The 15,790-nt window shown below is 37.5% G+C and overlaps 1 protein-coding gene across 16 annotated transcripts in view; it reads left to right on the top strand.

Annotated features, from left to right (window-relative positions):
- Positions 1–8,388, top strand: part of ELAVL2 (ELAV like RNA binding protein 2) — a 173,399-nt gene extending 165,011 nt beyond the window's left edge. For 9 of the 16 annotated variants that reach the window (XM_051857188.2, XM_002708051.5, XM_051857245.2 and 6 more), the window contains one exon: positions 515–8,387. In XM_051857188.2, coding sequence (XP_051713148.1) covers positions 515–845 — 331 coding nt within the window. In that variant the 3' untranslated portion in view covers positions 846–8,387. Of the gene's footprint in view, positions 1–514 lie in introns of all 16 variants that reach the window. The other 7 variants (XM_051857178.2, XM_070066011.1, XM_070066010.1 and 4 more) reach the window with 3 other exon arrangements.
- Positions 8,389–15,790: the final 7,402 nt, after the last annotated feature.

The following is a 15,790-nucleotide window of genomic DNA, read 5'->3' as shown; positions in this document are numbered from 1 at the left end:
TTCCCACGATTGGTTTCTTTGATTTTTGGGACCGATACTTACACCATTCATGAGTTTGTGTTGGGTTTTATTTTGCATGTACAACTTAATGAAAAGCTGTTTTCTTGGTGCACATTTGATTCAAAGAATATTTCTTTACCACTGGATGCCACTTGGTCTTTTAAAAACCCGTTATTTGTTTCATGTTGCGTTCCGACGTTAAAGCATGTTTATGTGTGTTGGTTCTTTTCCCTCCAGTCCTGCTTATTTCACGAAGCCAGTTCTGATTTCTTTGCTATTGTAGATAATGTTATTCAATACAGAAAATAATGGCCATTTCATAGCATATTAATACATTGATGACATGTCACTGCCAGCCACATGTAGGCCTTGGTTGAAAAATCAAAATAACTGCATGTATCTGTTGGAGGGAGGAGAATTACTAAAACTGCGGATGGGAAGAGAAAAAGAAATTGGTCCATTGCCATAACCAACCTTTGTTTCTTTTTTTGTGTGTGTTTACTGTTTTGTTTAGTAGGTTTTCTCCGATGACCATTGATGGAATGACCAGTTTGGCTGGAATTAATATCCCTGGGCACCCTGGAACAGGGTGGTGTATATTTGTGTACAACCTGGCTCCTGACGCAGACGAGAGTATCCTGTGGCAAATGTTTGGGCCTTTTGGAGCTGTCACCAACGTGAAGGTCATCCGTGACTTTAACACCAATAAATGCAAAGGTTTTGGATTTGTGACTATGACAAACTATGATGAGGCCGCCATGGCGATAGCTAGCCTCAATGGATACCGTCTGGGAGACAGAGTACTGCAGGTCTCCTTTAAGACAAACAAAACGCACAAAGCCTAATGAGCTCTTGTCCTCAGTCCATTTATATATGAAAACTATACAACAAAGGCAAGTTAAGAGAAACTTTATACATTAGTAGATGTCTTTGTAAGTCAGTGTTGAGATGGGGATAAAACGACTACTTAGCATCCTAAGAAATATGTGAGATTTTTTATTGCTAGTATTTGAATTAAAACTTCTTAAATATCTTTTATGTTTGAATATGGACAAGAGGTACAGGGTTTTTACCTGTCACATTGCATTCTATTGCCTTCTTTGAAGAAGGTGGACCTTTTAAAGTGTTTCAGCTAAGGGAAGACATTTCTTTGCTTTTTACATAACTGCCTTGAACCTGTGAGTAAATCTTGAGGCTTTGTGTTGTACTTCCTCAGTTGGTTGTGTCTTTTTTTTCCCCCCTTTTTTTCCTTTTTCTGATTAGCTTTGTGTTTGGTTTACATTTAAAGCATTACTGTTATGTCTAAGAAAAGTATTTTGAAGTTTACATTTTTATTTATGAAGTTAAAAACAGTATTTATTTTATAATTATGATTTGGGTTGGGGAAGGGGGGGGCTACATTATAAACGCTTATTGTAAGAATACTGGAGAACTTTTCGTAAAGCAGTACCTTGCCAAAGAGATAAGAGCCTCTTTGATGTGGGTTTAAAAAAAGCATCTATTTTTATAAAAAAGAAAATTTGGAGAAACTTTTTACTGGTCCTGGAACAAATATTTTGACTTGAATACTTTGAGAAATCTCTTCATATGACACCTAGTGAGCTTTTAAAATTTACCAGGAAATTTGCAGCGGCTGGAAAACTTAGAAAGATTTATGATGTAGAAAATACTTTTGAGATCTTTGTATGAAAGGAGTAGAATCAATGAGGGAACCACTGCTGGTTTCGTTTTTGTAATCACCAGTGGAGCGTCTGATCATCCTGGTTATTATGTGACAGGTGGCTCACATTGATTTGTGATTTTGAAACAAATAAAAAAAATTTACAAAAGAATATATAAGAGCAGGCAAGAAATTTAAATTACCAAGAGATGGGGGAAAAAATCTGTTCTTCCTAAAGAAATCCCTTCAGATAGAGCTCATGGTGTTTAGTGATGTACTTGCAGTATTGTTTGAAGAATTGTTTTGTCTTAAGGAAAAAAAGACGTTGCACATGATTTGTACTGCAGCAAATCAGCAAAAGTGACCTGAGTTGGATATATTTGAAGGTATTTTGAAAGTTACGTTCAAGGCTAACACCTGAGCTTTGTGTAATGTAAATAAGACCTTGTGTTTATGAACCTTTCAGCTAATTTGATTTTTTTTCCCTTACATGCCAAGTGATGTTCAGGTTTTGAATGTTTTTGTATCAGTTTTTTCCTTTGTAAATGGCATTAACATTGTTACTTGAGGTCTTGCTTAATCACTTTTGTTGTCCTGAGGACTTGAATTTACAGTGCATCAGATTTGTTGCTAATTTTGTCTGTAGATAGTCTAGCTTCAGCTGTTTATGGTGATGCTACATTTTCGTTTATAAATATGTTTGTGGTAAAAAAAAAAAGTATAACCATAGGTTTTGAACAAATTTCCTTACATTTTTCATACAAAAATCATAAATATCTGTATGCTATTGAAATTTAACTTTGTATGATGCTTAAACCACTATTTGGGGAAATAATAAAATAAGACTTTACCATGTATGAAAGAAATTTTAAAAAATACAAAATATTTTCTGATTAGCATCTAGCTTATAATAAATTTTCAAAAAAGCTGAAGGCAAAAATTGCCTTCATCAGGATGCACTGAGAACTATATAGTTACGTCCTGCTTTTTGTATAAACTGAGATGCTCACATGCTTCCCCTTAGAACAGGCAATGTGCTATGCATAACATAGTTGTACATTATCTTTGCGGTTGCTTTGAGTTTTATTTTTTATTATTTAAAATTGTAGTTATAAAATTTTTCAGTATAGTACAGTACATATACTGTGAGGCGCGTGCTAAAGTGAATAAGCGAGTTTTCATGCTGACCCACTCAATGCTATTCAGAAATCAATTGGCTTAGCACTTTCTCATATCCTTAGGTGCATTTAGATTGTCAGAGTTAACCTTCTGCGTTTAAAAAAAAAAAAACTAAAAAGTAAAATACATGTATATACTTTAAAAAAAAATAATAAGGTTTCCCTCAGGGGAAAACAGCAGCTACATGCTTCTTTCCTATACTACTGTAGCAAACCAAGGCATTGATGAGAGGGCATGCAAATTGTGCTTCACTTTACAGTGTTTATCAGAGCACTTAATACAATGTAAGGCTGGTATTTATTTGAAGTTGTACAGTATGACTTAATTCACATCTGTTGGAATAGAAAATATATTCTGTTGAGTATTTAAGAGGCTGTACATGTTTTCTTTTGTGTTTGGATTCTTTGTACTTTTTCATGTTCAGTACATCAATAAACAAAGTTGAAGGGAAAGAACAGTGTGGTGAGTAGGTCTTTATACACATTTTGGGGGCTTCTGGGGTCAGTCTAATAAACACACTTGTGTTCTTGAGTTGAAAGAGGTTTCCTCAAAGCACTGAAGGAAAAAGTGTTTTCTGAAGGAAGAATTCCAAAAGACAAATGGGTTGAAGTAGAATGTACAAAAACGGTTTTGAATGACACCTTCTGATACATCAGCTTTCAGATACTATATGTGAATAATTCTTAGAGGGGCACATTGTAAGGGTTGGGAAATCAAATGCTTACATTCCACTGTGGCTCTGATTTTACCTTCAACTTTTCACACACAAGCAAATTGCTGTCAGGCATTTATAAGTTAAACCAAATTGAAGGAAGATTATTTCTTCTGCTCTCATCGGCAAGATTTAATTGACTTGTGTGATTAAGTGTTGGTGTGTGAAATTTACTTTTGTGGCATGCGTGCTACATGGTTGAGATTATTCTCTGAACTCAGAAACTCCAGTTTCTGCTAGGTAGGGGTTGGTACATATCACACAGTATACACATCATAGACTGTATTGACCCTGTTTTACTTATGTGTTGAGTTCTTGTAACACATCTTTAATAGGTTTGTGGGTGGGAGAAAATGATTCCTTGCCTTTCTTTTATGCAAGGATTCTTGTATAGAACTTAAGAAAATTGAATATTGTAATGAAGTATGCTTTTAAAAAAATAGTAGTAAGTGGCTTCTTTTAATTTGATTCTCTCGGCTTTTTTGGTAAAAGCCGTTCTAAAAGTAATTGTCCTGAATTCACAACCTAGTAGTCAAGAATGTAGTTGAGTGACAAGCACTTCTTCTTTCAACATGCAATTAATTTCAAATCTCCAAACTCTTCTTTATTATATGAATTTAATACTCTAATTTTGTGATGTTGGAACATCCTCCCCTTGCTTCTATCCTCTTGAATGCCTTATCAGTATTTTGACTGGTTTTGCATGTCAGCAATTCTTTTGTATTTGAGCAGATAGTGGAAAAATTCTCAGTAAAGGAGGTTTGTAAAACTGTTATATTTGAGGAGAAACTACATTGTTTCCCTCAGAATCTATCACACAAGCTTGCAAATCATTTGGAAAGTACTGTGATTTAATGTTAGAGTAGCCAACATAAAGTCTTAATATCATATTATTTTAATTGAGCAAAAATTCAGCAATTTTATCTCATGTAAAAAATTATAATATTTATATTTTACAAAAGGATCAAAAATGACTTGTAGCAGGAACTTTGCAGCTGACTTACTCAGAGTGTTGCCTGGAATAATGCACATCTCCTAGCAGTAAATATATTGAAATTTGAGTATCTGAGTCACTGTTAATATATTTTCATAGTGATATGCACATGCCTTTTATTGGTTAGAAGAAGAGAGAGAGACAGTGGTTTTGCTTCTTTCTACTTCCGTTGCTATATTGGAACCTCAAGTAGTGGGGAACAAACAGAAATATTGACACTCAAAACAATTATTTGATAGAAGAGCATGTTAAATCTGTCACTGAAATGAATGTCCATTTCTCTACCTGTGGTGTTCTTTACATTCTTCCTCTGAAAGTTCCTCGAAGTAGGCTCATTTCCCTTCGAGTGGGAAAGAAGCATCTGCGCGGTTAGTATAGGCAGCCCGTCATGGTAGGGTGGCCCATGTTGAAACTGACTTTCCACAATTCTGCTTCCTAGAAATAAAGGATCTTGAAAATCACACTCGAGATATGGAGTACAGACTGGCCTCCCAGCCTTGACTACAGTGTCATAATTGCTGTGAAAGCCCAGACCAAGTCATCAAGCTAATTTGCTGTAGTTTTGATAAACCCAGTTAAAATTCACAAACGTGGACCTGCTCAGCATTTCTTAAATTGTTTTTGATGATTAACTCATTTGTGCGATTTTTAATTGACATAATATCATTTAGTGTGCCTTTAGATACTCTTACTCATTAATACACAATAAGACACTGCATCTGAGTGGGGCCACTGAGGAATTTGGCTTTGGTATTCTTTCTTCTCTAAATACAGGCTTTATGGGGAGACAAAGCCTAATGGTTAAATATCCCAAATATTGCTTGGCTGATTTTGCTCTACTTTGAGTTACAACACAATGTTAGTTTTGCAAATTAAGTATTAACATCATTCTTACTCTAAACAACTTAAGATGTAGGTTGACTAATTACTAGCCATTAAAAATACTCATAGATGCTACTTGTTCAAATAAATACTTTATACCAACCTTATAAGCATGAATGCAAGGAAATAGTCTATTTTTGCAGACATGAATGTATGGAAGATGTGCTTCTCTGCTGTTGATCAAGCCTGTCCTGTGCAGTCCAGAAGATTCCTGCGTATCCACAAATAACTACACCATAAAAACAAGAGTGCTGTGCACAGAGTATTGTTTTAAAAAAGGAAAGGAGTGGCTGTGTGTGTGTGTGTGTGTGTGTGTTTGTATGTTTGGGTTGGGGGTAAAATCAATGGGTGGATAGGGTAAGCCACACAGAAGTGGTATGAATTTATCTGGGTCATTTAAGAGTAGGAAGAATTTAAGATACTCGAAGAGGAGATTCAGGATGAGAACTCTATGATCAGACACAGGTAAGCCCCTGTCTATTAGTATTTTCTGGGCAATTAATAAACTAAGCCATGTTTGATACAGACCTGCAAGTCCCTTAAACCTTTCTGGGTTTGTGACTAGTTAAATTTCAGATGAGTACAATATCTTTGATGAAAAAGAAATTGTAGGTGAATGTCAAAAGGTTTTCTTGTCCTCTTGCGCATTTCTCCTGTAATAGTAAAAGTATTTGCCACAATAAATTATATGCGATTTGGGAAGTTGCATAGAATTTACTAGCCAGGACAATGCCTTCTTTTAGAAGAGGTACCTGTTTGAAGCATGCTCTGTAATATGTGAACAAAAATGAGCAGCATCTCACCAGTAATAGAATACTGAACCAGTCTTCTCAGAGTGCATATATATTATATACATATATACCTTTCAAACTCAATGGTCTATAATAAAGTGTGACCCTCCTTTGATATTTTTACCACTTCTCCTGCTGTAGTACCTGGCTTGTGCTTTTGTTGGATATGTATTTTTACATTTTTCTCTCTCAAACATCCAAGGTAAGGGTGAAACTAAAAATCCAAGTGTTTCTCAGGTATTAGAGGTTTTAGTTTTTTTTAGAGGCTTTTTACCTTTGTGGTGTTTGGAAGTTCATTTAATAGCCATGTCTTCTCTTTCAATGCAGAACTACAGTATTTTAATAGCAATTCAGTGGAGAGGGCCAGCTGGTTTGTTTTATTCAGGAGAGTTCTTTGACCCACGGGCTGTTGGTCCCACTGATTTTCGTGGTATACTCCTGAGAATAATCCCTGTACAGTTAAATGTGTGTTTCAGAAACAGCCAGTCCTCTGTGGATCTTTCTGTAGATGGTTTACGAATGAAAACCACCCACTGGGTGCTTCCCCTCCCCCCCCACTGTGAAGCACAATTGGGAAGGTAGCTTCATGATGTGAACCCCAGGCTTTTTATTGCAGTGGTGGCAAAGGTGCAGCAAATGGCTATGAGAATGAGGGAGGGAGGCTCTGACCCACAGGCATTCTAAAAATGCAGAAGTTTTATTTCTTGGATCCTGAAATCAATGTATCAGGAGTTACAAGCACCATGTTGAAGGTAAATCTCCATACTTTTACATGCATGTTATAAATCTCTTAACATATTTTGTAAAGTATCAGGTAATAATTAGAAATAATGCAGGTTTTCACATGAAAATTTCCTGAGATACTGTCAAAAAGGATAAGGCACTGTTACACATAATGTTGAACCAAAAATTATAGTTGTTGCTGTAGTTAATACTCTTTTACAGAATTTCATCTCCTGAGAATTGTTGCTGGTCTGTGTTCTCTGAACCTCACTGCATGCTAGAAGCAAAGAAGTATCTGTCTTGCATCCATCCTTTGCATACAGAAAGCCTTTTTGCTACGTTCAATTGCTGCATGTTTTCTGTTTTCAGGTGAGATGCCCTGAGTACCAGATAAAATATCCATGTTTTTCTTAAATAAGAATAACTTTTTTCTTTCTTTTTAAGATCTGTTTATTTGAAATGTAGTGTTACAGAGACAGAGGGAAAGACAGAGATCTTCCATCTGCTAGTTCACTTCCCAAAGGATTGCAAAAGCCATTTCTGGGCCAGGTTGAGGCCAGGAGTCAGGCATTCCATCCGGGTCTCCCTGGTGGGTGGCCAGGCCTGTGTACCCGGGCCATCCTCTGCTGCTTTCCCAGGTGCATCAGCAGGGAGCTGGGAAAGAAGCAGTGTAGTGGAAATCCAGTTGGCACTGCATTGTGGGATGTCACAATTGTGTAGCTGCCTAACCTTCTGTGCCACAAGGCTAGCCCTATGAGTTTAGTTTCCAAATAAGTAATATTTAACTTTTGTAGCAAATGTAAAAATGTGTGCTTCCCAAGCTTTCATGCTGTGAGTTCTTGTCCAGAGGGGAAATTCTACGTTGACACACCTTATAGCTACTTCCTGGTCCAGCAGCTCATTGTGGAATCTGGGATGGGAAGATCTGTTCTAAATATATACTTTATTTATTTTTATAATTTCCATTCTTTGATTACATGTTCATCAGGTGCCACCTCTGTATCAGCCTGTGTACTGTGCTCTATTTTGTGCTAAAAATTTAACCTCCGTTCTAGTTTTGAACTGGAAAACATGCAGGGGTCTTGTTCGTCATTTTGCAGATGTGTAAGGCAGGCCTGGAGAAGTTAAGGCTCTCCAGGGTTCTTTTGCTAGCCTGAGACCTGGCACTTTGTACCCCGTTCTGCCTCTCAGAACTTTGCCCTCCATTACCGAAATAGGAAAAGCTGACTTTCATGAACTATTGTTTGTTTTGTGGAATCAGATTTCTGGAACCCTTCAAGGTAGGTATAAGATGCAGAAGTTGAACATAGGTAAGTGCATATAGTGTTTTATTTTGATGCACTCAATATTGTTTACATCCTTTTGAATAATTTCAGTCAATATAGTCACTGTAGAAATATTAAATGCAAAAATAGAAAACTTCCTTAATCCTCTCAAAGTTTTTGTATAGGTTTTGTTTCCTTAAAGTCATGATTATATAGGTAATTTTTTGCCACAAACTTAAAAATATTTCATTCAAAAATATTTAATTTAAAAATTGTACAGATTTATGGGATAGTATGTGATGTTTCATTACATACTGATATTTTATAATGTACAGACATGATAAATACATTTATCCTTTCAGATATTTAACCCTTCTTTGTTAGAGAAGATCCAAAAATCCTATCTTGTAGTTTAATAGGGAATTATACAGTAAATTATCATCTGTCTTCTTCCTACTGTGCAATAGAACCCCATAATGTCTTAGTCCTTTCTAACTGTAATGTTATTACCTGTTAGTTAATCTTTTCTAATTCTTTCCTCCCCAGCCTCTGGTAATAACCACAATTGTATTTTTAACCTCCCTCACCATAAACTTTGCAAACCTTCAAATTTGCTTTTTTTTTTTTTTTATAAGGGTCTTTTCTCCTTTTTCTGGTTTTCTGTGTGTATGGAGAAACTTTAATAGACATGCATCCTGATTTTGATTTAAGGCATGTCAAATAAAAGCTGTTGTCTGATTTTTATTGTAGCAATCGTACTGACATGATGTCAGGGATAAAAATCAGAATTCTCTGTGGTTTCCTTTTACAACTCTATTCTTCCAGGCTTTTAGAAAGGCTAAATACTAACTGGGAGTACAGAGACTGGGGCTATCCCTCCAAATCCGTTCCAGGTGGTGATGCCTGTGTGGTAATTTGCCACTATTTTAGTTGTGCAATTTGGTGGTGAGCTTTGGCTAAGCAGCACTTCCTGCATGGGGGAGAGAAGGAATATGAAGCTTCTTTTTTAAAAGCCTTTGGACAGAGGACGGGTAGATATCTAAGAATACTGATAAGTCAACTGTTTCTAACCTTTCTTAGCGAAAGTGAATGCTTCATTCACTAATGGGAGGTAGGAGGAAAGGATGCCACTACCCAAGCACAGGTGAGTGATTTTTTTCCTCCTTTTTGCCTTGAGTCTCTGATTGCAGTGATATTCTCTCTTGCAAGGGTCTGGGTAAATACTGGTTTTTTATTGCATGTGCTCAGAGAAGTAGCTGATGGTAGAAGAGCACTTTGAAAAGGATTGACGAGACTGAAAGACGCTCGTTAGAGTGCACCTGGATCCTGCCATGACATCACAGGCAGACCATAAACGGCTCTCCAGAAAGCACGACAGCCTTTTTTCACCCCTTTCTTAACAATGAGACGAAGATTGGGCTTGTTCTCTATTCAAGCATCCTTATGAGTAAATGTCTATTTTTACGGTAGAGCTGCACTTTAAAAATAGCTCCAATCAGTGCGACTCTTTTCCCCCATATGTTAAAAAGTTATACATGAGTTAAAATATCTCAGATTGCTTGAATTCTTCCAGACTCAAGGCACATTCCTTTTTCCTTTTCTTGAGTGTTGGGGGGATGGAGGTTGAGTGGAGGAGTGGATTAAGTACAAAATGAAGACGGACTTTCTGCGCCCCTCCAGCCCTATAATTGCTCTTTGAGACTTTGTACCAGTGGCAAGGCTTTTAAACCAAGATTTGAAATCTCTATTAAAAAATTCATTAATATTTGGCGGGTACAGTCTTCTTCCTGGAGCGATTGTTTATTTTTGTTGCTGAGAGCAATTAGCTAGAACAGTCACAGTTGCAGCTGTTAGATACTATAAGCTCCAGCCGAGATCACGAAAGGCCTTATGCACATTTAGAGTCTGTATTTGGATTGTTTTAATGGGTGATTCTTCTGGAGTCTACTGCGTTAGCTAATTCGATTGGGCGATCCTGTGCCAAATTAAATGTACAATGGGATCATCAGCATGCTGTGTTGATCAGAGTCACTTAAACACCTTGCTGCTTTGTGGAAGCCAGGATGGCCATTACTGCTGTGTGCAGAAAGAACTTGCACCATCCCTTTCTCTGAAAGCTCTCCCTGCAAACCTGAATGTGACTCATACCAAAACATTATGCTGTTTTCTGGGGAATTTTTCCTTTTGTGTTTACTTCTTGTTTGCGGTTCTTGACTTGTTGTGGCTTTTGTGGGATAATCTGCATGAGCAAGTCTAGGAAAGAGACTTACAGATACAATCTGGTGCCCATTGATTTATGTCTTTTTCTAGAGTAGCTTCTTAGAGAATCTTGGCTCTGATTTAATGCCTGACACTTCAGAAACAGCAGCTCAAATGAAGGGATTGTTGCACTATTTTTATAGTGTCTGTGCTTTTGCCTTTGAATATCATTTTGGTGGAGGAGTATGTGTGTCTGTACTTGAGAGTACTTCAGAAAGCTTGTGGAAAAAATGGAATTAAAAGATAAATTTATTTTGATGCAAAACTTTTGAAACCCATATGTAGTTTTTTTCATAATACACATTTTCCATGATCTTTTTGAAAACCACTTGAATGTATGGATTTCAAAAAATTTTGGGCCGGCGCCGCAGCTCACTAAGCTAATCCTCCGCTTGTGGCGCCGGCACACCAGGTTCTAGTTCCGGTTGGGGCACCGGATTCTGTCCTGGTTGCTCCTCTTCCAGTCCAGCTCTCTGCTGTGGCCCGGGAGTGCAGTGGAGGATGGCCCAGGTGCTTGGGCCCTGCACCCGCATGGGAGACCAGGGGAAGCATCTGGCTCCTGGCTTTGGATCAGCGCAGTGCGCCAACCGCAGCGGCCATTGTGGGGTGAACCAACAGCAAAGGAAGATCTTTCTCTTTGTCTCTCTCTCTCACTGTCCACCCTGCCTGTCAAAAAAAATTTTTTTTGCACCAAAGTAATCTTTTAATTCTATTTTTGATAAATATTTTGAAGTACTTTGTATTGATTAACTTACTACTTTAAGAGTTATAATTTTACACATTTTCTCACTTTACTCTGTGAGGAACCTGTGAAACAGAATTCTATATTGTCTCCATTTTACACAAGTATAGGTAGGTGGGTGGCCAGCCACTTTCTTAACTTCCCTGTGGTGCAGCCATTAGCTTTGTGTTGATAAAATGTTTTGTATTTTACTGCTAGTTGATGGACTCCCCTTTATTTTGAAAACAGGTAGAAGTTGCCCTCCTATCCCTGGCTAGTTTAATAAAGTGGTTTATTGGTAGAATAGAATTAGGCTATGTTACTTTGGCTTTTTGGGGTGGGGGACAATAATTTGCAAATAGTAGAGGGTTTTGGTAATTTTCTTACAAGTGGGAACTAAAGCACACACTGAAACTTTGTGTCCTCATAGCTAGCATAACTTAATTAGAAGTCATTACATTTTGATGAGATTTTAGACAATTACATGAGGATAATTTTTGAGCATCTTTTCAAATGGCAACTTATTGACCAGATGGCAGCTGTCTGATCGGCTTTCTTGAGGCTATTACTAAGTCAAGTGGAGTGATTCTTTAATCACACCCCCTCCCTCAATAAAAATCTTCGTAGAATTGGAGAATTCTGTATGAATAATGTAGAATTAAAATTTCATTCAGTAATTAATAGTTTTTCAACAAATAATTATAAATTTATTTTTAAGTGGTGTGAATCTTCTGCAGTGTTCATGTTCTGAATGGACTACACAAAAATTTCAGTAAAACACAGTATCTTCTTTCCTTATCCCTTCTGGAAAACATGGAATAATTGTAGTAATTTGAATTATTGGTGAATTTCTTCTTTCTTCAAATTCCTTGAGACCACTTTTTGATCTTTAACTAGTTAGAAACCTAACCAATACGTATTAGGGCCTTTAGCATGGACATGTCTGTTAGACAAAGGTCTTAATACTCATATTTGATTAAAAGTGTATTTGAAGATAGTATTATGACATAATCTTGGATAAATTATTTAAGGCCTCAACAGAGATTTTGGTGAGAAGGAACTGTCAGTGAAGATAGGTTGACCAGATGTCTGAAGGAGAGACACGGGTTCTGTGTTAAGTCCCTGTTTGTACCCTGAAAAACTGGAACCCTAGGACCACAGATATAGGTCAAACAGAAAGACCTCCATTAAGAAGACTTCTGAAAGGAATTACAGAAGTGATCCTGAGGTTTTGAAGACTAAGTAGCTGTATTAGCCTGAAAGTGAAGCATTAGATCCTAGCTGAAATATGTCTACAACAGACTGGAAACAATTATGAAACATTCTGTTGTCACAGTGATTCTCAAACTTAACCAAGCATGATACTCACCCTTGGAGCTTACCAATATGGGTGATGCTGACTGACCCCTGAATTCTGATTCTGGCTGTGGGGTGAGTCCCAGACAGGCTGTAAGGTGGAGAGGAATTTTTCAACAGAGGCAGAGACAACCTGGTTTAGTGTTGGGAATTAGCTGATGAGGGTACATGCAGTCTGAGGTGTTCTTACTCCTCTTCTTCCTCTATTGTGTTCTTTTTCGATTCCAGCAAGCTTATGGGTGAGGATTCCTACCCTAGCCTTCACCCAGAAAGTGTACATTGGACTGTGTGTTTGGGGTCAGGCGTAGTACTAAGCACTTTATACACAAGAATTCACTTAACGTCATGAGAGAAGTTCTCATTAGTTCAGTCTTCATTGTTGGGGGTAGGGGTGGGGGGCACTTTAAAGAGGCTTTAGAAAGCTTGTCCAAGAACTATACCGAGGAATTGCTGAGCTAGGGCTGCTTGGCCCTGTCAGACTTCAGGGCCTGCTACTGTGTTAATGACACAGTACTCTGTAATGGATGATTGTGGGTAGCATAGCAATATTCTGATTTTTTGGCCTCAAATGGGGCAGTTTGGTTTCATTGCTGAAAAAACATCTGTTGAAACAGAGTCCAGTTGAGTTTTGTTTAGGGGTGAGGGTGAGACTATAATGTGTAGATAGCGTTTGTTCCTGTTGTAGCTTTTTATACTGGAAAATCCTTAGGATAGGATCTTTGTGGGATTCAGCCCGAGGTCTGTTTCCCTCTGTGCTCACTGCAGTGCCTTGTGCATTGTGACTGTGTAGAATGGTTGTAGAATACATGAAAAGGAAGAATGAAATCAAAATTAGGGTGTGAGACCTGATTCATCCTGAAATTTATCTTTTCAGGAAGTTAGTGTTAATGATATCCTTTAATTTTTTGATGGCTCAGGTTTGCTTATTTGTTTTGAAAGTGAGTCAGAGTTGAAAATAATGCCTAAGTTGTTAAACAGGGACTTCAGGAAACTTGGGGAGAAGGAAGTGTGCTCCAGAAGAAAGTGCAACGTCCACTCTGAATTTTGCTGTAAAACTGTTTCTTAGCTCCTTGAATAAGTATGAATGTTTCCTGTGTAAATTTAAGAATGTGAATAGTCAAGCATAACGCCTTTTCTCTTGGATTATGTATAAACTGCTATTATGTCTGGAATCTGAGTGTGTGTGTGTGTGTGTGTGTGTGTGGAAGAATGAGAAAGGCATGCAAAGGTAAGTTGAATTGTCGTTGGTATTAAACCTCAGGGGTTCCAGGTTAGCATACTTAGGATACTTCCTAAGTATAACAATTTAATAGCTATTTACTTTTTGAAAGGAATATTATGTTAAATAGCCAGAAAATAACCTGCCCTATTTGAATTTATACATAGTAGTAGAATATCCTTTGCTTAGGATTATAGCTTGACTAATGCTATTTCTAAACCAAATCCAAGAATCTTACCAGAATATCAAGATGTTAAGTATGGTGTAGAGTTGTAGGATATGTTTGGGAAAATACCTCTGATTCTGTAGACTTTCATACTGTAAACTGTCTTGTCATAATGGCTTTCTTTTTTTGTAATCAACCGTGACTGAGTTACTAAGGTGGGTATTTCATGTGAGTTACCATTGATTTTCATAATTCTGTAACATACATATTATCCCCATTTTACAGATAGGAAGACTTGAGGCTTGAGGATACAAGGCAGTCTCATAAAATAAATGATTTGGATTTTTTCATCATCTCTAAATAGAACAGAGAGAATTCTGTTTTCAGGTGGGTGAATGAGAAGTGGTATCTCTTATAACTAATCTGGTAATGTAAGCATGGTAAAAGGACTGAGTTTGGGGATTAGAACTCTGAGATTTCTCTGGAAATACTCAAATATATTTTCTAGTAGCACTTTATAAATTGAAGTGCGTAAACCTGAAGGATTTGGATTTCTCTGAAATAACATGTAATATTTCAGGTGGCGGTCTGGTTTCTTACTACCACCACTGCTCCCATGAATATCACATAGTATTAGTCCCCAAATTGGATTCCTAATGAATTATAGTACACAGAGTAAGAGCACTGGACTCTGTTCTCCAAAGTCTTGCTTTCTAAATATGGTCCACAGATCCGTAGCATTGATATCACCTGGGACTTTGTTAGAAATTCAGACCCATTCCACCTCCTACTCACCAACCTACTAGGAAAATTTGCATTTTAGCATAATTTCCTGGTTAATGCAAGTACACTTGAAAGTTTTAGAAGTGCTATAAGGCAGTGTTTCCATACTCAAGTGTGCCGAGCTCAGGTGATCTTGGGAGCTTTTTGAAACACAGACTCCCCCAACTCCAAGTCCAAAGACTGATTTTGTTGGCCTGGGGTACAACCTTGGGGGTTGTCTTTTTCCCTGGACACCTTGCAGCATCGATTGTATGGCCCCTGGATCTGGGATATTCCAAATATCACTTGGGTTGTTGAGCTCAATGAAGTCTAGATCCTTTGCAACCAGTTCTGGGTACTTTAACCAAAGATTGAAGGTAGAGTCCAAATAGTTAACCCATTTATTCATTGAAAAGTTATACTGCAGGAGGACTGAGGTTGATGGAAAAGTGTTCTGAGGTCGCTAGGAAAAGCAAAGGTGTGTACAGCGATAAATGGAAAGGGGAATCATGTCCAAGCAGTTTCCAATAAACCATTTAATGGCTTGAGCAGAAGCTTTGCCCTCTTTATCCATCCAAAAGGAAAAACTTGCACATCTCAGCTTTTCTGTGCTTCCACTTTTTTCTAAGGACTCTGATAACTTTTCATTGCTCCTCTTGGCAAGCAGTGTACAACAAACACAGACTAGGCTTAAGCAGCTGACATGACCATTGGTCTTTTTCATTTTAAATTGATTTGGGGCAGTTCTTAGGTAGCCTAAGCTTGGTTGCCTGCATTTTTTATCTGTTTAGCCATTGAGAGCATAGGTACCATTGAGAGTCTCAAACAGTTCTGTGGATTAGCGTGTTCAGAATGTGCCAGCCCCTCCACCATTATAGGATGGTGAAGTCTGTGGGCGTGTAGCTGTTGGATGCATTGGTCTATATAGGTTCTTGTTAGAATGAAAACTCTTTGATATGAAGTATTCTGCTGTCTCTTGAAATTAAATAGTGCTACTGGAAAATTCAGACCCAAAACTGAACTTTTCTAAAGGATATTTTTTCTATAATGTTTAAAATATTGTATATCTTCTGTGTTTGGCATTAAGTATTTGATTTGACC

The sequence above is a fragment of the Oryctolagus cuniculus genome, chromosome 1 (assembly GCF_964237555.1).
Source record: "Oryctolagus cuniculus chromosome 1, mOryCun1.1, whole genome shotgun sequence".
NCBI classification, from domain to species: Eukaryota; Metazoa; Chordata; class Mammalia; order Lagomorpha; family Leporidae; genus Oryctolagus; species Oryctolagus cuniculus.
Note: the sequence above shows the minus strand (reverse complement) of the source record. Positions and strands in the feature narration are given on the sequence as shown.